Source organism: Salvelinus fontinalis, chromosome 16 (assembly GCF_029448725.1).
Source record: "Salvelinus fontinalis isolate EN_2023a chromosome 16, ASM2944872v1, whole genome shotgun sequence".
NCBI lineage: Eukaryota > Metazoa > Chordata > Actinopteri > Salmoniformes > Salmonidae > Salvelinus > Salvelinus fontinalis.
This window is the reverse complement of record NC_074680.1, coordinates 46,081,423-46,103,348: the sequence shown is the minus strand read 5'-3', so window position 1 is coordinate 46,103,348 and position 21,926 is coordinate 46,081,423. Positions and strand designations below refer to the sequence as shown.

At 44.7% G+C, this 21,926-nt stretch overlaps 1 protein-coding gene across 1 annotated transcript in view; it reads right to left on the bottom strand.

Moving 5' to 3' along the window:
• The window catches only part of LOC129813250 (mitogen-activated protein kinase kinase kinase kinase 5-like), a 168,282-nt gene that overhangs the window by 23,525 nt on the left and 122,831 nt on the right, over positions 1 to 21,926 (bottom strand). Inside the window, exons 17-26 of the mRNA XM_055865550.1 lie at positions 21,807 to 21,851; positions 21,603 to 21,645; positions 18,324 to 18,464; positions 18,103 to 18,184; positions 13,339 to 13,418; positions 10,870 to 10,911; positions 9,874 to 9,958; positions 9,647 to 9,726; positions 8,489 to 8,549; positions 3,228 to 3,342 (exon numbers count right to left, since the gene is read on the bottom strand). Coding sequence (XP_055721525.1) covers positions 3,228 to 3,342; positions 8,489 to 8,549; positions 9,647 to 9,726; positions 9,874 to 9,958; positions 10,870 to 10,911; positions 13,339 to 13,418; positions 18,103 to 18,184; positions 18,324 to 18,464; positions 21,603 to 21,645; positions 21,807 to 21,851 — 774 coding nt within the window. The remainder of the gene's footprint in view (positions 1 to 3,227; positions 3,343 to 8,488; positions 8,550 to 9,646; positions 9,727 to 9,873; positions 9,959 to 10,869; positions 10,912 to 13,338; positions 13,419 to 18,102; positions 18,185 to 18,323; positions 18,465 to 21,602; positions 21,646 to 21,806; positions 21,852 to 21,926) is intronic.

The following is a 21,926-nucleotide window of genomic DNA, read 5'->3' as shown; positions in this document are numbered from 1 at the left end:
TGGGGTCAACACACAGTCATACAGCCTGGGGTCAACACACAGTCATACAGCCTGGGGTCAACACACAGTCATACAGCCTGGGGTCAACACACACAGTCATACAGCCTGGGGTCAACACACAGTCATACAGCCTGGGGCCAACACACACAGTCATACAGCCTGGGGTCAACACACACAGTCATACTGCCTGGGGTCAACACACAGTCACACAGCCTGGACCAACACACACAGTCACACAGCCTGGACCAACACACACAGTCACACAGCCTGGACCAACACACAGTCATACAGCCTGGGGTCAACACACAGTCATACAGCCTGGGGTCAACACACAGTCATACAGCCTGGGGTCAACACACACAGTCATACAGCCTGGGGTCAACACACACAGTCATACAGCCTGGGGTCAACACACACAGTCATACAGCCTGGGGTCAACACACAGTCATACAGCCTGGGCCAACACACAGTCATACAGCCCGGGGTCAACACACAGTCATACAGCCCGGGGTTAACAGTCATACAGCCTGGACCAGCACACAGTCAAACAGCCTGGGGTTAACAGTCATACAGCCTGGACCAACACACAGTCATACAGCCTGGGGTCAACAGTCATACAGCCTGGTCAACACACAGTCATACAGCCTGGTCAACACACAGTCATACAGCCTGGGGTCAACAGTCATACAGCCTGGTCAACACACAGTCATCCCCACAGTGAAGCATGGTGGGGGCAGCATCATGTTGTGGGGATGTTTTTTTATCGGCAGGGACTGAGAAAATGATCAGAATTGAAGGAATGATGGATGGCTCTAAATACAGGAAAATTCTTGAGGGAAACCTGTTTCAGTCTTCCAGAGATTTGAGACTGGGACGGAGGTTCACCTTCCAGCAGGACAATGACCCTAAGCATACAGCTAAAGCAACACTTGAGTGGTTTAAGGGGAAACTGTCATGGCTGAATCAGAATTAGTTAGGTAACATAGATAAATAAAATGTTTTATTTACTTCCATATTATGCTTATGTGGGATACTTGTCAGTTAGAATGTCTCTTTTTGAACTATCCTGTCGGCAGTTGCATTTTCCTTTCTCAGCGAGGGCTTAGTCACTTGGGGCCCAGAGAGGAGAGAGGTCAGGCTTGTCTTCATATGTCAATGTATCTGTTAAACCATGTGATGCTACGAAGAATATCAGAAGGGGAGGAGGACAGAATGGAGGCTTGTCTTCTTATGGGAATGTGTCTGTAACTATTGTATGTCCCCTCTGAGGTTGCCCTTATCTTGACCTAGTATATGACCTAAGAGGCTCACTGTCTTTTCTGATCTTGTCCAGGAGGGGTTGTATTTGAGATGGGAGTATCTAGAATTGACAATTGATATATGCCATTGGATGAGGTAATGTTTTGGGTACCAAGCACGAGATTGGAACCTCGTCTTCGGAGACCAAACTGAACGATAATTTATAACTAATGCTATCTAGCTATGGGATACTCCTCTTTCAAGTAAAAGGTTCTTTGTAATGTTCCTAAGATCTGTTATTCGTCATGTGAGTTGAGAGGGGTGTGTCTTGGCTATAAATGATACTAAGAATTGTTTTGTAGGAACTCAGAGAATTCCTTTATAGACACTGAATTGATCTGAGAGTCAAAAAGGGCTATGGTGAAGCTCATATATAATTAGAGGTGGACTTTATAATATAACTCTGACTTGTGTGTGGTTGGCTCTTCATTGAGTAATACAGGAAATGACCACGACAAAACATTTAAATGTCTTGGAATGGCCTAGTCAAAGCCCAGACCTCAATCCAATTGAGAACCTGTGGTATGACTTAAATATTACTGTACACCAGCAGGAACCCATCCAACTTGAAGGAGTTGGAGCAGTTTTGCCTTGAAGAACGGGCAAAAATCCCAGTGGCTAGATGTGCCAAGCTTAGAGAGACATACCCCAAGAGACTTGCAGATGTAATTACTGCAAAAGGTGGCTCTACAAAGTGTTGACTTTGGGGGGGTGAATAGTTATGCACGCTGAAGTGTAGATTTTTTGTCTTATTTCTTGTTTGTTTCACAATAAAACATATTTTGCATCTTCAAAGTGGTAGGCATGTTTTATAAATGAAATGATACAAACCCCTACAAAAAACTATTTTAATTCCAGGTTGTAAGGCAACAAAATAGGAAAAACTCCAATGGGGATGAATACTTTCACCAGCCAGTGTATCTCCCCATTTCTCTCCGTTTCATGCCTACTGAACACGACACAGTCATATACAGTCATATACAGTCAACACAGCCTCTGTTGAGGACAATAGAATAGACCCCCGTGTTTCTCACTTGGGTGACATCTTGTCTGGGAAGCGGTGTGTGTCACCTTGGTAACATCTTGTCTGGGAAGCGGTGTGTGTCACCTTGGTAACATCTTGTCTGGGAAGCGGTGTGTGTCACCTTGGTAACATCTTGTCTGGGAAGCGGTGTGTGTCACCTTGGTAACATCTTGTCTGGGAAGCGGTGTGTGTCACCTTGGTAACATCTTGTCTGGGAAGCGATGTGTGTGTGTGTGTCACCTTGGTAACATCTTGTCTGGGAAGCGGTGTGTGTGTGTGTGTGTGTGTCACCTTGGTAACATTTTGTCTGGGAAGCGGTGTGTGTGTGTGTGTCACCTTGGTAACATCTTGTCTGGGAAGCGGTGTGTGTGTGTGTGTCACCTTGGTAACATCTTGTCTGGGAAGCGGTGTGTGTGTGTGTGTCACCTTGGTAACATCTTGTCTGGGAAGCGGTGTGTGTGTGTGTGTGTGTCACCTTGGTAACTTCTTGTCTGGGAAGCAGTGTGTGTGTGTGTGTGTGTGTGTGTGTCACCTTGGTAACATCTTGTCTAGGAAGCGGTGTGTGTGTGTGTGTCACCTTGGTAACATCTTGTCTGGGAAGCGGTGTGTGTGTGTGTCACCTTGGTAACATCTTATCTGGGAAGCGGTGTGTGTGTGTGTGTCACCTTGGTAACATCTTGTCTGGGAAGCGGTGTGTGTGTGTGTGTGTGTGTGTGTGTGTCACCTTGGTGACATCTTGTCTGGGAAGCGGTGTGTGTGTGTGTGTGTCACCTTGGTAACATCTTGTCTAGGAAGCGGTGTGTGTGTGTGTGTCACCTTGGTAACATCTTGTCTAGGAAGCGGTGTGTGTGTGTGTCACCTTGGTAACATCTTATCTGGGAAGCGGTGTGTGTGTGTGTGTCACCTTGGTAACATCTTGTCTGGGAAGCGGTGTGTGTGGAACTGAGAGGCCAGGCCAGGCTTCTTCAGCTGCTCAAACAGACCAATCAGGTTATGCGAGTGGAGCTGGAAGGTCTTCCCTGTGATCACAAACAATCACGTTATAGGAAATACAGGGATGTGTTGCACCCTATTCCCTATATAGGGCACGACTGTTGACCGGGGGGGGGGGGGGGGGGGGGAGTGCACTATATAGGGAATAGAAAGTCATTTGGGACATAGACATGTTGTTGTTTCTGGGGGGGGGGGGGGGGGTCACATCTCTTACAGTGGTCATGACATCTCCCCAAAACCTTCCTGTATAGTTGAACAGACAAAGACAGATTGAAGGACTAGGGGAAACGAGATCAAAAGAGGAGACATGGCAGAAACACTTGGTATTATTATTAGTGTAGACGTATTCACCATTAACAGCAATTTTAGTTTTAAGGAGCTATATGATATCATATAACTTGTATGTGAACATACAGGCATGTGGCTGGAGTTAGCTTGATGTTGAAAAGGTAAGGGGTAAGGATGCAAAATCCTGGTTATTTTACCCAAATTCCCTCGGGTTTCGAGAAATCCCGTTTGGAGGATTCCTGGATTTCCTTATTCCATACTGATTCCAGGAATATTCTAACTAGGATTTCTTGAGAGAAAAAAAATGGAATTTTGGGACAGTAACCAAAATGTTGCATCCCTGGTTAGGGGTGAACAAGGGGTGGGATAAAATACAGAGGTATGACGATGAGGGGTGTGACTGCGATGATGATGATGATGATTTGTGAATGTGATGATTACCTTCTGATGAAGCCGGTTAGTAGAACACCAAATCAAGCCAGACCAGAGGAAGAGGAGGAGGAGGAAGAGGGACAGAGCCCAAGAGGAAGAGAAGAAGAAGAAGAAACCAGAGATTAGATATTCTCTGAGCCGGGGCATAGAGTCTACTCTTCAGTAGGATGGCACTATACATCACACTGAACTTTACCTAGGCTATATCCCAACTCTCTCTCCTGTCTCCTAAAGTGTACACTTGTTCACTTCCCTTCACCGATTTGAAATGAAATAACTGGTATAAGAAATATGTTTAAGCTCTGACGAAAGTCGTGAGGACGATACGTAAAGCTTAATAAAGAGCAGTGTTACTATTTCCCCCCCCCTGATTTTATTCAACTGTTACCATGCACCTGCAACAAAGATAGCTCAGATGTGCGAGTGCCTTTTGACGGAGAAATATGGTAGAAACTCCCATTAGCCCATGACTCCACCAACCCAACACTTTTAGATTTTTGGAGGGAGTAGCAAACAAGTGTACACTTCAGGAGAAAGGATAGTATTGGGGACTTACACCAAGTATTAATTTCCAATAAGTAAGAAATGTTTACTTTCACTTTCTTACAACAGATAAATTCAGCAATCAAGTGGTTAAAACCCAGATATACAGTATTTAGATTTTTTTAACCTTTAATGTTTTTTTTTGTTTTTTTACCCCTTTTGTCTCCCCAATTTCGTGGTATCCAATTGGTAGTAGTTACAGTCTTGTCTCATCGCTGCAACTCCCGTACGGACTCGGGAGAGGCGAAGGTCGAGAGCCGTGCGTCCTCCGATACACAACCCAACCAAGCCGCACTACTTCTTGACACAATGCCCATCCAACCCGGAAGCTAGCCGCACCAATGTGTCGGAGGAAACACCGTATACCTGGCGACCTGGTCAGCGTGCACTGCTCCCGGCCCGCCACAGGAGTCGCTAGTGCGCGATGTGACAAGGATATCCCTGCCGGCCAAACCCTCCCCTAACCCGGACGACGCTAGGCCAAACCCTCCCTAACCCGGACGACGCTGGGCCAATTGTGCGCCGCCCCACGGACCTCCCGGTCGCGGCCGGCTGCGACAGAGCCTGGGCTCGAACCCAGAATCTCTGGTGGCACAGCTAGCACTGCGATGCAGAGCCTTAGACCACTGCGCCACCCGGGAGGTTTTTTACCTTCATTTAACCAGGAAAGGCTCGTTGTGCTGATAAGCTACACATTACCAGAGCTTTCTGTCTGCTGTAGGATATATATATATATATACGATGTGATTACCAGAGCTTTCTGTCTGCTGTAGGATATATATGATGTGATTACCAGAGCTTTCTGGCTCCTGTAGGATATATATGATGTGATTACCAGAGCTTTCTGGCTCCTGTAGGATATACATGATGTGTTTACCAGAGCTTTCTGTCTGCTGTAGGATATATATATGATGTGATTACCAGAGCTTTCTGTCTGCTGTAGGATATATATATATATATATATGATGTGATTACCAGAGCTTTCTGTCTGCTGTAGGATATATATATATATATGATGTGATTACCAGAGCTTTCTGTCTGCTGTAGGATATATATATATATATATGATGTGATTACCAGAGCTTTCTGTCTGCTGTAGGATATATATATATATGATGTGATTACCAGAGCTTTCTGTCTGCTGTAGGATATATATGATGTGATTACCAGAGCTTTCTGTCTGCTGTAGGATATATATGATGTGATTACCAGAGCTTTCTGTCTGCTGTAGGATATATATGATGTGATTACCAGAGCTTTCTGTCTGCTGTAGGATATATATATATATATATATATGATGTGATTACCAGAGCTTTCTGTCTGCTGTAGGATATATATATATATATATATGATGTGATTACCAGAGCTTTCTGTCTGCTGTAGGATATATATATATATATATATATGATGTGATTACCAGAGCTTTCTGGCTCCTGTAGGATATATATGATGTGATTACCAGAGCTTTCTGTCTGCTGTAGGATATATATATATATATATATGATGTGATTACCAGAGCTTTCTGTCTGCTGTAGGATATATATGATGTGATTACCAGAGCTTTCTGGCTGCTGTAGGATATATATGATGTGATTACCAGAGCTTTCTGGCTGCTGTAGGATATATACATGATGTGATTACCAGAGCTTTCTGGCTGCTGTAGGATATATATGATGTGATTACCAGAGCTTTCTGGCTGCTGTAGGAAATATATGATGTGATTACCAGAGCTTTCTAGCTGCTGTAGGATATATATGATGTGATTACCAGAGCTTTCTGGCTGCTGTAGGATATATACATGATGTGATTACCAGAGCTTTCTGGCTGCTGTAGGATATATATATGATGTGATTACCAGAGCTTTCTGGCTGCTGTAGGATATATATGATGTGATTACCAGAGCTTTCTGGCTGCTGTAGGATATATATATGATGTGATTACCAGAGCTTTCTGGCTGCTGTAGGATATATATGATGTGATTACCAGAGCTTTCTTGCTGCTGTAGGATATATATGATGTGATTACCAGAGCTTTCTAGCTGCTGTAGGATATATATGATGTGATTACCAGAGCTTTCTGGCTGCTGTAGGATATATATGATGTGATTACCAGAGCTTTCTGGCTGCTGTAGGATATATACATGATGTGATTACCAGAGCTTTCTGGCTGCTGTAGGATATATATGATGTGATTACCAGAGCTTTCTGGCTGCTGTAGGATATATATGATGTGATTACCAGAGCTTTCTAGCTGCTGTAGGATATATATGATGTGATTACCAGAGCTTTCTGGCTGCTGTAGGATATATATGATGTGATTACCAGAGCTTTCTGGCTGCTGTAGGATATATACATGATGTGATTACCAGAGCTTTCTGGCTGCTGTAGGATATATATATATGATGTGATTACCAGAGCTTTCTGGCTGCTGTAGGATATATATGATGTGATTACCAGAGCTTTCTGGCTGCTGTAGGATATATATGATGTGATTACCAGAGCTTTCTGGCTGCTGTAGGATATATATATATATATGATGTGATTACCAGAGCTTTCTGGCTGCTGTAGGATATATATGATGTGATTACCAGAGCTTTCTGGCTGCTGTAGGATATATATATGATGTGATTACCAGAGCTTTCTGGCTGCTGTAGGATATATACATGATGTGATTACCAGAGCTTTCTGTCTGCTGTAGGATATATATGATGTGATTACCAGAGCTTTCTGGCTGCTGTAGGATATATACATGATGTGATTACCAGAGCTTTCTGGCTGCTGTAGGATATATATGATGTGATTACCAGAGCTTTCTGTCTGCTGTAGGATATATATGATGTGATTACCAGAGCTTTCTGGCTGCTGTAGGATATATACATGATGTGATTACCAGAGCTTTCTGTCTGCTGTAGGATATATATGATGTGATTACCAGAGCTTTCTGGCTGCTGTAGGATATATACATGATGTGATTACCAGAGCTTTCTGGCTGCTGTAGGATATATATGATGTGATTACCAGAGCTTTCTGGCTGCTGTAGGATATATATATGATGTGATTACCAGAGCTTTCTGTCTGCTGTAGGATATATATGATGTGATTACCAGAGCTTTCTGGCTGCTGTAGGATATATATATGATGTGATTACCAGAGCTTTCTGGCTGCTGTAGGATATATATATATATATATATATGATGTGATACCTGTATCTGTCTTACTGACAGGGCCTAAAATTAACACCTGCCAAAAGGTAGATTTGACAAGATGTCCATTTCACCAGCCACATTGTCAGGTGGGTCCACAGTGAGAACATTTCACTTGCATTTGTGAATAAAAATAGTCAAGTATGATCACATTTAATAGTTAAATAAATGCTGCAGTCACTGTTTTCAAAGTATTTCTACCATTTTGTTTCATAGCTGGTAAATTAAAATCGCACAAAGTAAAATAACTACGAATCCTATATAGCCTATTTCACCTCCCGCTGCAACATCCTGGCAATTTTACTTTGTGTTGTTCACAAGCTATAGGTTGTTTTTCAAATGTTTGAGTTTTCAACTGCTAGGGAAGAAGAGAAGACCACACACGGCTACTAGTCAGACTCACTGTCACAGGCAGTGACTCAAGTCACGTTACCATAGTAACCTTCCACCCTTAAAGGGGCACGTGAACATTTCTCTCTTATCTGTGATATTTAGGTTAATAGATTCAGAAAAATAAAAAATAATAATAATATACCACATTACTTCTTAATATTAATACATGTATTGTTGTAGACAATTAAAGCACGCACGCTCATCAGTTTTTGTCTGGTAAAAAAATATGAGTGGCTGGTAGATTTTTAAAATCTACCTGCCACAGTGGCTGGTGGACTAAAAAGTTAAATGTTATGCCCTGCTTACTGACTCACCTGACAGAGACATCAGGTTGTTGTTGATGATGTAGAGCCAGGTACACTTCCTGGGGAACAGCTAGAGGGGGAACATGAGACAATGAATACAGTGAATAACTCATTACTTTACGGATACAGAGGACAACAGATCTCATAATATTAGTGCTTGAAAGCAGTGATCCTAAGTCCTCCTCCTGGAGAGCCCCAGTACTGCAGGTCAAAATCACTGAGTCATGGCTTGGTTATCCCCAGAGAGCCCCAGTACTGCAGGTCAAAATCACTGAGTCACGACTTGGTTATCCCAGAGAGCCCCAGTACTGCAGGTCAAAATCACTGAGTCATGGCTTGGTTATCCCAGAGAGCCCCAGTACTGCAGGTCAAAATCACTGAGTCATGGCTTGGTTATCCCCAGAGAGCCCCAGTACTGCAGGTCAAAATCACTGAGTCATGGCTTGATTATCCCCAGAGAGCCCCAGTACTGCAGGTCAAAATCCCTGAGTCATGGCTTGGTTATCCCCAGAGAGCCCCAGTACTGCAGGTCAAAATCCCTGAGTCATGGCTTGGTTATCCCCAGAGAGCCCCAGTACTGCAGGTCAAAATCCCTGAGTCATGGCTTGGTTATCCCCAGAACTGCAGGTCAAAATCCCTGAGTCATGGCTTGGTTATCCCAAGGGAGCCCCAGTACTGCAGGTCAAAATCACTGAGTCATGGCTTGGTTATCCCCAGAGAGCCCCAGCACTGCAGGTCAAAATCCCTGAGTCATGGCTTGGTTATCCCCAGAGAGCCCCAGTACTGCAGGTCAAAATCCCTGAGTCATGGCTTGGTTATCCCCAGAGAGCCCCAGTACTGCAGGTCAAAATCACTGAGTCATGGCTTGGTTATCCCAGAGAGCCCCAGTACTGCAGGTCAAAATCACTGAGTCATGGCTTGGTTATCCCCAGAGAGCCCCAGTACTGCAGATCAAAATCACTGAGTCATGGCTTGGTTATCCCCAGAGAGCCCCAGTACTGCAGGTCAAAATCCCTGAGTCATGGCTTGGTTATCCCCAGACAGCCCCAGTACTGCAGATCAAAATCCCTGAGTCATGGCTTGGTTATCCCAGAGAACCCCAGTACTGCAGGTCAAAATCCCTGAGTCATGGCTTGGTTATCCCCTGAGAGCCCCATGTGTTCCTACCTGTTCCATGGTGGCTTCATGCAGCTCATTCAGGTTAAGGGTATAGATCCCATCCTCTGTCCCAAATATAAGGTACTGGTCTAAAATAAAACAGTAGAAAATATATTGAATAGTGTGTGACACACTCACTCAATGAAACGTTGTTGTTGTGTGTGTGTGTGTGTGTGTGTGTGTGTGTGTGTGTGTGTGTGTGTGTGTGTGTGTGTGTGTGTGTGTGTGTGTGTAACCTTTGGTATCAGGGTGTATCCATGACGTGGCACAGTTGATTTTCAGTGGGCAGCCATCAAACACCTTGGAGAAACAGGCCCCCATCTAGAGTAGTGACATAGAGGATCAAATCAGAACGGAAACAAACCCAAATGTATCCTTGTCTAAAGACTGCTCCCAGGGTAAGGAAACTAAAAATGTTCATTTTGGAGAAACAAACATGTGTGAACTATCCATTTAAGTAGGGTCGTTAGATGGATCATGTTTAAAATGTCAGGCAGGGTATTTTAAAAGGGAATTTGAGAGATGGATAACCACAATACACACATGACCACAAAAAACTAGAGTCCACTGTTATTACGACAGCCCACAGACAGTTACGACAGCTCACAGACAGTGACCACAGCCCACAGACAGTAACGACAGCCCACAGACAGTTACGACAGCTCACAGACAGTGACCACAGCCCACAGACAGTGACGACAGCCCACAGACAGTTACGACAGCCCACAGACAGTTACGACAGCCCACAGACAGTGACCACAGCCCACAGACAGTGACGACAGCCCACAGACAGTAACGACAGCCCACAGACAGTAACGACAGCCCACAGACAGTAACGACAGCCCACAGACAGTAACGACAGCCCACAGACAGTTATGACAGCCCACAGACAGTTACGACAGCCCACAGACAGTTACGACAGCCCACAGACAGTTACGACAGCTCACAGACAGTTACGACAGCCCACAGACAGTTACGACAGCCCACAGACAGTTATGACAGCCCACAGTTACAACAGCCCACAGACAGTAAAGACAGCTCAGACAGTAACGACAGCCCATAGTTACGACAGCTCACAGACAGTTACGACAGCTCACAGACAGTTATGACAGCTCACAGACAGTGACCACAGCCCACAGACAGTTATGACAGATCACTATTAAGTATGAAGGGAATAGGGTCTAAAGTATGAAGGGAATAGGGCCTCAGACTCGTGGAGACGGGTCTCTCACCAGGACTTTAGGAGTGGGCGGCAGGCCGTTGATGGCTGGTTTCTGAGGAGAAACAAATAGCCACACATCAGACTGGATGAGTAGAGGAGGACATACTTACAAAAAATACAAACATATTAACCTTTATTTAACTCACGCAAGTCAGGTAAGAACAAATTGTTATTTACAATGACGGCCGACCCCGTACAAAACCGGACAACGCTGGGCCAATTGTGCGCTGTCCTATGGGACTCCCGATCACGGCCGGATGTGATACAGCCTGGATTCGAACCAGGGACTGTAGTGACGGCTCTTGCACTGAGATGCAATGCGTTAGACCACTGCGCCACTCATGAGCCCATACTATGTTGATGTGAGAAGGCTTGCCAAGCCTAGTGCTGGTCCACTTTGCGTTTCCATATGATTTGACTGTTTACTTCAAGCACACCTTTCATTTTCTGCGTCTCAAATTACACACCGTTCCTATACGGTTATCCCCTTTATAGTGAATAGGTTAGCATTTGTGATGCAGACTCAGTGTCATTATGTTATCATAGTCTTCTTAGTCAACGTTTTCAACAAGATCCACCATCATATTTTACAGTAGGTATGCGTTTTTTCCCCTTCTGCTTATGCGTTCTCATTTCGACGCCAAAGAGCTTAATTTTCCATGTCATCCAACAAGATGTAAACGACTGGAGTTGACTAAAAAGGCATTGACACTTGGATTGGAACTGGTGCTTTGGTCAGAAGACATAAAAATAGACCTCTTTGACCAAGCCCACCAGGGGTAGATTTGGTGTTGAAATGAGAATGCATAAGCAGAAAATAATCTGATTCCTTCTGTAAAATATGGTGGTGGATCTTTGATGTTCTGGGGCTATTTTCCGACCACTGGTCCTGGGGCCCTTGTTAAGGTCAACGGTATCATGAACTTTACCCAGTTCCAGGACATTCTAACCAAAAAAACACTAAACTAAATATATTTATTTGAGCAATTGTATTATATTGAACAAAAAAATATACACCCAACAATTTCACATAAGGAAATCAGTCAATTGAAATAAATAAATTAGGCCCTAATCTATGGATTTCACATGACTGGGCTGGGGTGCAGTCAAGGGTGGAACTGGGAGGGACCACCCGCTGGGGAGCCAGGCCCAGCCAATCAGAATGAGTTTTTCCCCACAAAAAGGGTTATATTACAGACAAAGAGTGGACATTCCTACTGTCAGCATTTCAATTCCACGCTCCGTCAAAACTTGAGACATCTGTGGCATTGTGACAAAACTGGACATTTTAAAAGTGGCCTTTTATTCAGAGACTTGTCCTGAAGGCACTCCTGCGTTGTCTTGGCTGTGTGCTTAGGGTCGTTGTCCTGTCGGAAGGTGAACCTTCTCCCCAGTCTGAGGTCCTGAGCACTCTGGAGCAGGTTTTCATCAAGGATCTCTCTGTACTCTGCTCCTTTTATCTTTCCCTCGATCCTGACTAGTCTCCCAGTCCCTGACGCTGAAAAACATCCCCACAGCATGATGCTGCCACCACCATGCTTCACCGTAGGAATGGTGCCAGGCTTCCTCCAGACGTGACCCTTGGCATTCAGGCCAAAGAGTTACATTTTGGTATCATCAGACCAGAGGATCTTGTTTCTCATGGTCTGAGAGTCCTTTAGGTACCTTTTGGCAAAACTCCAAGCAGGCTGTCATGTGCTTTTTACTGAGGAGTGGCTTCCCTCTGGCCACTCTACCTTAAATACCTGATAGGTGGAGTGCTGCAGAGATGGTTGTCCTTCTGGAAGGTTCTCCCATCGCCACAGAGGAACTCTAGAGCTCTGTCAGAATGACTTGGTCACCTCCCTGACCAAGGCCCTTCTCCCCCAATTGCTCAGTTTGGCCGGACGGCCAGCTCTAGGAAGAGTCTTGGTAGTTCCAAACTTGAATGATGGAGGCCACTGTGTTCTTGGGGCCCTTCAATGCTGCAGAAATGTTTTGGTACCCTTCCCCAGATATGTGTCTTGACAAAATCCTGTCTCTGAGCTCTACGGACAATTCCTTCGACCTCATGGCTTGGTTTTTGCTCTGACATGCACTGTCAACTGGGGGACCTAATATAGACAGGTGTGTGCCTTTCCAAATCATGTCCAATCAATTGAAATTACCACAGGTGGACTCCAATCAAGTTGTAGAAATTTCTCAAGGATGATCAATGGAAACAGGATGCACCTGAGCTCAATTATAGCAAAGGGTCTGAATACTTATTTACGTAAGGTATCTGTTTTTATTTTTTAATACATTTACAAACAATTTCTATAAAGACGTTTTTTGCTGTGTCCTCATGGGATGTGTGTAGATTAATGAGGAACATTTTTTAAATCTAATCCATTATAGAATAAGGCAACAACATTTCAAAGTAACGTAACAAAATGTGGAAAAAGTCAAGGCGTCTGAATACTTTTTGAAAGACGTTCAACACGTAGATAGATGTACTCACAAGGTAGTCTTTCTTCTCCGTCCTCTGTGGTCGGCTGGGACGAGTACTGGGATTGTCTCCGTTCACACCGTCATCAGGATCTGGTGAAAGACACAAGTTACATTTCAGTCCTTCGGCAGACGCCCTTATCCAGAGTCACAATCAGTGCGTTGAACTAAAGTAGGTAAAACAACCACATATCATCATCAAATCGCAAGCGGTTATATTAAGCAGTTAGGCCCGAGGCGGTATGGTATATGACCAATATACCACGGTCAAGTGCTGTTCTTAGGAATACAGCCCTTAGCCAAGGTATATTGGCCTTAAATCACAATCCACAAAGTGCCTTATTGCTATTAGAAACTGGTTACCAATGTAATTAGAGCAGTAAAAATAAATGATTTGTCATACCCATTGGTATACGGTCGGATATAGCGCAGCTGTCAGACAATCAACATTCGTGGCTTGAACCACCCAGTTTATAATCTAGCATAGAACCCTGAGGGTTATAGTCCCGGGTCGATATTCAAGGAATTCCCCTCGACCACACCAGTGGTGGTAAAAGTACCCAACTGTCACACTTGAGTAAAAGTAAAGATACTTGAGTCATTTCCTGTAAAAGTCACCCATTAAAATACTACTTGAGTAAAAGTAAAGATACTTGAGTAATTTCCTGTAAAAGTCACCCATTAAAATACTACTTGAGTAAAAGTAAAGATACTTGAGTCATTTCCTGTAAAAGTGAAAGTCACCCATTAAAATACTACTTGAGTAAAAGTAAAGATACTTGAGTCATTTCCTGTAAAAGTGAAAGTCACCCATTAAAATACTACTTGAGTAAAAGTAAAGATACTTGAGTCATTTCCTGTAAAAGTAAAAGTCACCCGTTAAAATACTACTTGAGAAAAAGTCAAAAAGTATTTGGTTTTAAAAATACATAAGTATCAAAAGTAAAACTATAAATAATTTCAAATTCCTTATATTAAGCAAACCAGACGGAAACATTTCCTTGTTTTTTATTTATTTATGGATAGCCGGGGGCACACTACAACACGCCAGTGAGTCCTCCAGATCAGAGGCTAGTAGGGATGACCAGGGATGTTCTCTGTTTAGTGAGTCCTCCAGATCAGAGGCTAGTAGGGATGACCAGGGATGTTCTCTGTTTAGTGAGTCTACCAGATCAGAGGCAGCAGGGATGACCAGGGACGTTCTCTGTTTAGTGAGTCTACCAGATCAGGCAGTAGGGTTGACCAGGGATGTTCTCTGTTTAGTGAGTCTACCAGATCAGAGGCAGCAGGGATGACCAGGGACGTTCTCTGTTTAGTGAGTCTACCAGATCAGAGGCAGTAGGGATGACCAGGGATGTTCTCTGTTTAGTGAGTCTACCAGATCAGAGGCAGTAGGGATGACCAGGGATGTTCTCTGTTTAGTGAGTCCGCCAGATTTGAGGCAGTAGGGATGACCAGGGATGTTCTCTGTTTAGTGAGTCTACCAGATCAGAGGCAGTAGTGTTGACCAGGGATGTTCTCTGTTTAGTGAGTCTACCAGATCAGAGGCAGTAGGGATGACCAGGGACGTTCTCTGTTTAGTGAGTCTACCAGATCAGGTAGTAGGGATGACCAGGGATGTTCTCTGTTTAGTGAGTCCTCCAGATCAGAGGCAGCAGGGATGACCAGGGACGTTCTCTGTTTAGTGAGTCCTCCAGATCAGAGGCAGCAGGGATGACCAGGGACGTTCTCTGTTTAGTGAGTCCTCCAGATCAGAGGCAGTAGGGATGACCAGGGATGTTCTCTGTTTAGTGAGTCTACCAGATCAGGCAGTAGGGTTGACCAGGGATGTTCTCTGTTTAGTGAGTCTACCAGATCAGAGGCAGCAGGGATGACCAGGGACGTTCTCTGTTTAGTGAGTCTACCAGATCAGAGGCAGCAGGGATGACCAGGGACGTTCTCTGTTTAGTGAGTCTACCAGATCAGAGGCAGCAGGGATGACCAGGGACGTTCTCTGTTTAGTGAGTCCACCAGATCAGAGGCAGTAGGGATGACCAGGGACGTTCTCTGTTTAGTGAGTCCTCCAGATCAGAGGCAGTAGGGTTGACCAGGGACCTTCTCTGTTTAGTGAGTCTACCAGATCAGAGGCAGCAGGGATGACCAGGGACGTTCTCTGTTTAGTGAGTCTACCAGATCAGAGGCAGCAGGGATGACCAGGGATGTTCTCTGTTTAGTGAGTCCTCCAGATCAGAGGCAGTAGGGATGACCAGGGATGTTCTCTTTATAACTGTGTGAATTGGACCATTTTCCTGCCCTGCTATGTTAGTATTCAAAATGTAACGAGTACTTTTTGGGTGTCAGGTGAAAATGTATGGAGTAAAAAGTACATTGTTTTCTTTAGGAATGTAGAGGTGCCAAAAAATAAATAGTAAGATAAAGTACAGATACCCCCAAAAAACAAATCAAGTAGTACTTTCAAGTATTTTTACACCACGCCCACAAATTGGGGTAAACAAACATTACATTTTTCTAAGTAGTGAGAACGCTCGGTAGAAGAAAATTGTGTTTGAAAAAGGTAACGTTTTTGATGTGAGCCAATGGGGTAACCTAGGTAACCACAGGTTGCTTTACTCACAGACAGGCAGGGCTGGGACCTTCTATCTATCTAATACCGACTAGGACTATACTATAGCATAAAACTCTGAGGGTCAAATCTCTAGCGTACGGGATTCTATCTGAGGGTCATATCTCTAGCGTACGGGATTCTGAGGGTCATATCTCTAGCGTACAGGATTCTGAGGGTCATATCTCTAACGTACAGGATTCTGAGGGTCATATCTCTAACGTACAGGATTCTGAGGGGCATATCTCTAGCGTACGGGATTCTGAGGGTCATATCTCTAGCGTACAGGATTCTGAGGGTCATATCTCTAACGTACAGGATTCTGAGGGTCATATCTCTAACGTACAGGATTCTGAGGGGCATATCTCTAGCGTACGGGATTCTGAGGGTCATATCTCTAGCGTACAGGATTCTGAGGGTCATATCTCTAGCGTACGGGATTCTGAGGGTCATATCTCTAGCGTACGGGATTCTGAGGGTCATATCTCTAACGTAAGGGATTCTGAGGGTCATATCTCTAACGTACGGGATTCTGAGGGTCATATCTCTAACGTTAGGGATTCTGAGGGTCATATCTCTAGCGTACGGGATTCTGAGGGCCATATCTCTAACGTACGGGATTCTGAGGGTCATATCTCTAGCGTACGGGATTCTGAGGGTCATATCTCTAACGTACGGGATTCTGAGGGTCATATCTCTAGCGTACGGGATTCTGAGGGTCATATCTCTAGCGCACAGGATTCTGAGGGTCATATCTCTAACGTACAGGATTCTGAGGGTCATATCTCTAGCGTACGGGATTCTATCTGAGGGTCATATCTCTAACGTACAGGATTCTGAGGGTCATATCTCTAATGTACAGGATTCTATCTGAGGGTCATATCTCTAACGTACAGGATTCTATCTGAGGGTCATATCTCTAGCGTACGGGATTCTATCTGAGGGTCATATCACTAGCGTACGGTATTCCATCTGAGGGTCATATCTCTAGCGTACGGTATTCCATCTGAGGGTCATATCTCTAGCGTACGGTATTCCATCTGAGGGTCATATCTCTAGCGTACGGGATTCTATCTGAGGGTATTGAACCACTACATGTGAATACTACAATATATCTACACCACAAGCACAGTTCGATACCCCTTCTTTCCTTTCAATACGTTTGAATTTACATCGTTTGAATAACTGATATCTTGGAATAGAAGACAACAAGTGACCCAGACATACTGTAAGAGGACATGGTGAGGTGTGACCCAGACATACTGTAAGAGGACGTGGGGAGGTGTGACCCAGACATACTGTAGGAGGACATGGTGAGGTGTGACCCAGACATACTGTAAGAGGACATGGGGAGGTGTGACCCAGACATACTGTAAGAGGACATGGGGAGGTGTGACCCAGACATACTGTAAGAGGACATGGGGAGGTGTGACCCAGACATACTGTAAGAGGACATGGGGAGGTGTGACCCAGACATACTGTAAGAGGACATGGGGAGGTGTGACCCAGACATACTGTAAGAGGACATGGTGAGGTGTGACCCAGACATACTGTAAGAGGACATGGGGAGGTGTGACCCAGACATACTGTAAGAGGACAAGAGGACATGGGGAGGTGTGACCCAGACATACTGTAAGAGGACATGGGGAGGTGTGACCCAGACATACTGTAAGAGGACATGGGGAAGTGTGACCCAGACATACTGTAAGAGGACATGGGGAGGTGTGACCCAGACATACTGTAAGAGGACATGGTGAGGTGTGACCCAGACATACTGTAAGAGGACATGGTGAGGTGTGACCCAGACATACTGTAAGAGGACATGGGGAAGTGTGACCCAGACATACTGTAAGAGGACATGGGGAGGTGTGACCCAGACATACTGTAAGAGGACAAGAGGACATGGGGAGGTGTGACCCAGACATACTGTAAGAGGACATGGTGAGGTGTGACCCAGACATACTGTAAGAGGACATGGGGAGGTGTGACCCAGACATACTGTAAGAGGACATGGGGAGGTGTGACCCAGACATACTGTAAGAGGACATGGTGAGGTGTGACCCAGACATACTGTAAGAGGACATGGGGAGGTGTGACCCAGACACACCTCACCGCGCGCACATGTCCGTCTGTGTGTGTGCGTGCGCGTGCGTGCGACAGTCTGTGTGTCCTTACCAGGGTCTGAGGCTGTGGACGTAGATAGCAGATTGGGGCTACTGCCGCTGGCTGACAGGTAGTCCGGACCAGAGTGCTCCACCTTACAATTAAAATATCTTTATTACCTCAAACTTGGGAAATTCCTTAAGCATGTTAAGCTTCACAGTGTCATTTAAAACACACAGAATATCATGAATATTCAAACATTGTAATAGAATAAGATATACATAAACACATACCTTGTTGCCATGCTCTGGGGTGCTGAGTCTCCGGGGGAACAGGCCTGGACCTGGGCTGCCCTCTGAGCCTGGAAATCTCCTCACTGTCAGACACCTCTCATCACTCAAATCTGGCTCATCTGACAAACTGCTCAGATGAGGCTAAAAGAGTGAAAGGAGGAGAAGGAGAGGAAGAAGAGAACAGAGGAGAGGAAGAGGGAAGGAGAGGAGGAGGAGAGGCAGAGGAAGAGAGGAGAGGAAGATGGGAAAGAGAGGAGGAGGAGAGGCAGAGTAAGAGAGGAGAGGAAGATGGGAAAGAGAGGAGGAGGAGAGGCAGAGGAAGAGAGAAGAGGAAAGGAGAGGAGAAGGAGAGAATATAGGAGAAGGAGAGGAAGAACAGGAGGAGAGGAAGAGGGAAGGAGAGGAGGAGAGGCAGAGGAAGAGAGGAGGGGAAGAGGGAAGGAGAGGAGGAGGAGAGGCAGAGGAAGAGAGGAAGAGGGAAGGAGAGGCAGAGAGGAAGAGGGAAGGAGAGGCAGAGGAAGAGAGGAGAGGAGGAGAATATAGGAGAAGGAGATGAAGTGAACATAGGAGGAGATGAAGAAGAGAACAGAGGAGAGGAGGAGATGAAGAAGAGAACAGAGGAGAGGAGGGAGGAGGAAAACAAGGGTTTATGTACATGCCTGTTGGTCAGGTATATGCAGAACAGTGGCCGCAGTCCAAACACTTAAAAGGACACACCCTATCCCCTCAAATGAAGTGCACACTTCTGATGACGTGTCATTACGTCTGACGAGTATACACTTGCAGGGCAAGGGGCGAGGGAGGAAGGAATGATTTTTAAAAATGGGATTGCCCTTGCCCGGAAATTTGTCACTCGTTCATCCCACGATGATTCTGTTTTCAGCCACTGGTGGCTTGTGGGTGCTTTATATGTGCTACAGTCAATTATAATTGCATGAACTACTTACATTAAATATATAATTATTAATATACGCTTACTGTATGATAACTAGCAAATTAATTAGCTAACTAACGTTAGCCTGCCTACTGTATGGTAGCTAGCAAATTAATTAGCTAACTAACGTTAGCCTGCCTACTGTATGGTAGCTAGCAAATTAATTAGCTAACTAACGTTAGCCTGCCTACTGTATGGTAGCTAGCAAATTAATTAGCTAACTAACGTTAGCCTGCCTACTGTATGGTAGCTAGCAAATTAATTAGCTAACTAACGTTAGCCTGCCTACTGTATGGTAGCTAGCAAATTAATTAGCTAACGTTAGCCTGCCTACTGTATGATAACTAGCAAATGAATTAGCTAACTAACGTTAGCCTGCCTAGCTAGAACTTCCAAAATATTTACTTTTTATGAGAAGTGTAGTAGCACAATTTCTAACTTATTTGTATTTGTTTTTACTTGTATGTTGACTTCTCCATTGATGTTGTTTTTAAGTTTTGGCACTTTTCTTAGCGGATGTACAATCGTGGTGAATTGAATTATGGGGAGGTTCAGGCCCCGAAGTGAACATAATTATACACTCACAAACTCGACTAATAACGAGGGCTGAGGGGCTTACGTTACAAACTTGATTGGCTAATCATTGGACCACCCTCCAAGATGGCGACGGTGATTCCCCCAAGGGCATAAGGCGAGGGGAAGTGGATGAGGGTGTGTCTTTTAGGAGTTTGGACCGCAGAGGGGAAGTGGATGAGGGTGTGTCTTTTAGGAGTTTGGACCGCAGAGGGGAAGTGGATGAGGGTGTGTCTTTTAGGAGTTTGGACCGCAGAGGGGAAGTGGATGAGGGTGTGTCTTTTAGGAGTTTGGATCGCAGTCAGTGTTTCCCCTAGAATAATGTGTAGCAGTGGGGGCAAACACCCCTGTTTTGGGGGGGGTCCTGGGTCCCCCTTGGATCATGTTCATGTAGGAGGACTGAGAAGCTCAGTTCTGGTGACTTTAGAGGACATTCTACTCTTAAAATAAATGAAAATAAAATGATACTGACGCCATCTAAAATATAACTTTCACCTCCAGAAATGAGCCCAATAACATATTGATAAAATTATTTGTTTAAATTATTTTAACATATTGGACCATCCATTTAGCCTACGCATGGTCCATATTATTATTATTATTATTGACTTGCCTAGTTAACCTTTTATTTAAATAAGTGATCAGGTATGCTATTAGCAATAAGCAGTATCACCTGTAGCCCAACTGCTATAAACGGGCTGAAATATGGAGTCGCCTGTCTGCATTTTATTTGTTTAACTTTTATTTAACTAAGCAAATCAGTTAAGAACAAATTCGTATTTACAATGACGGCCTACACCGGCCAAACCCGGGACGACACTGGGGCCAATTGTGCGCCTCCCTACGGGACTCCCAATCACGGCCGGTTGTGACACCGCCTGGAATCGAACCAGAGTGTCTGTAGTGACGCCTCTAGCTCTGAGATGCAGTGCCTTAGACCGCTGCGCCACTCAGGTGCCCAATAGGCCATTTACCCTATTGGGATAATCAGCTCTCAAATTTCATCTGTAAACTAGTTCGCATCATATTGATGAATTTGATGTCACAAAAAAACTTGCATAAACACAGTGAATATAACATACCTACCTGTTAGTAAACCTGGAGTAACCTGCCACCAGGGGTAAAACTTCCTGTACTTCTCACAGAAACCACTTCATGTCACAATATTTTCCCTGGTTACCACTACTCTTGCGCAACCCCAAAATATAACTTGTCCGATCCCATTTTTTAAAGTCACTCCCTCCAAATAATTTTGAGGTAAGGTGGTGTGTGTTAGCCCAGGTTACCCCGGAGTAGAGAAATAAATCAAGTAGGAATCGAAAGCTGGGATCCTCCTCTTTTTAACAAAGGCCATTTTGCTGTTTTCCCCACGATTGCAAGAATTGTTGTGCATTGACTGCTCGTCACAATTTATGTTTCACTCTCAATGGCACTCGTTCGTAACTTCAACGCACCTCGAGAGGAATATCTCTCACACAGAACAACAAGCCGACTAGGTAAATAGATAAACTATTCTACTATGTGCTTGTCAGATTGTTCTATTCGTTACTCGTTTTTGTTTGCAGAGGAAAAGTAAACATCTTCTAAGTGCGCGTCAGCAAAAACAATTTTTTTTTTCATGTTACATTTTTGGGCCGTGGCGGGCAACGATTTTGCCGTGGCGCAGCGCCACAGCTAAATGACTGCAGCGGAAACACTGATGCAGAAAACCCAAGCATATGCAGTGAATTAGGCTTTACCTCTGGAAGTAGAGGAGGTACATTGGGCTTTACCTTTGGAGGTAGAGGAGGTGGGATTCCTTGCTTGAGGGTCGACCTAGAATGGGAAGAGACCAAACAGTCAGGCAGCTGGCAGGGGATATTTGTGTGTGTGTGTGTGTGTGTGTGTGTGTGTGTGTGTGTGTGTGTGTGTGTGTGTGTGTGTGTGCGTGTGCGTGTGCGTGTGCGTGTGCGTGTGCGTGTGAGAGCAGCACTTACAGCTCCACGTCTTCAAAGGCATCCTCCAGATGGGCCATATGTCCCCTGGGGGGGAAGAGAGAGAATAAACAGATCAGAGAGAAGAGAGGGATCAGAGAGGACAGGTACAGAGTCTTCAGG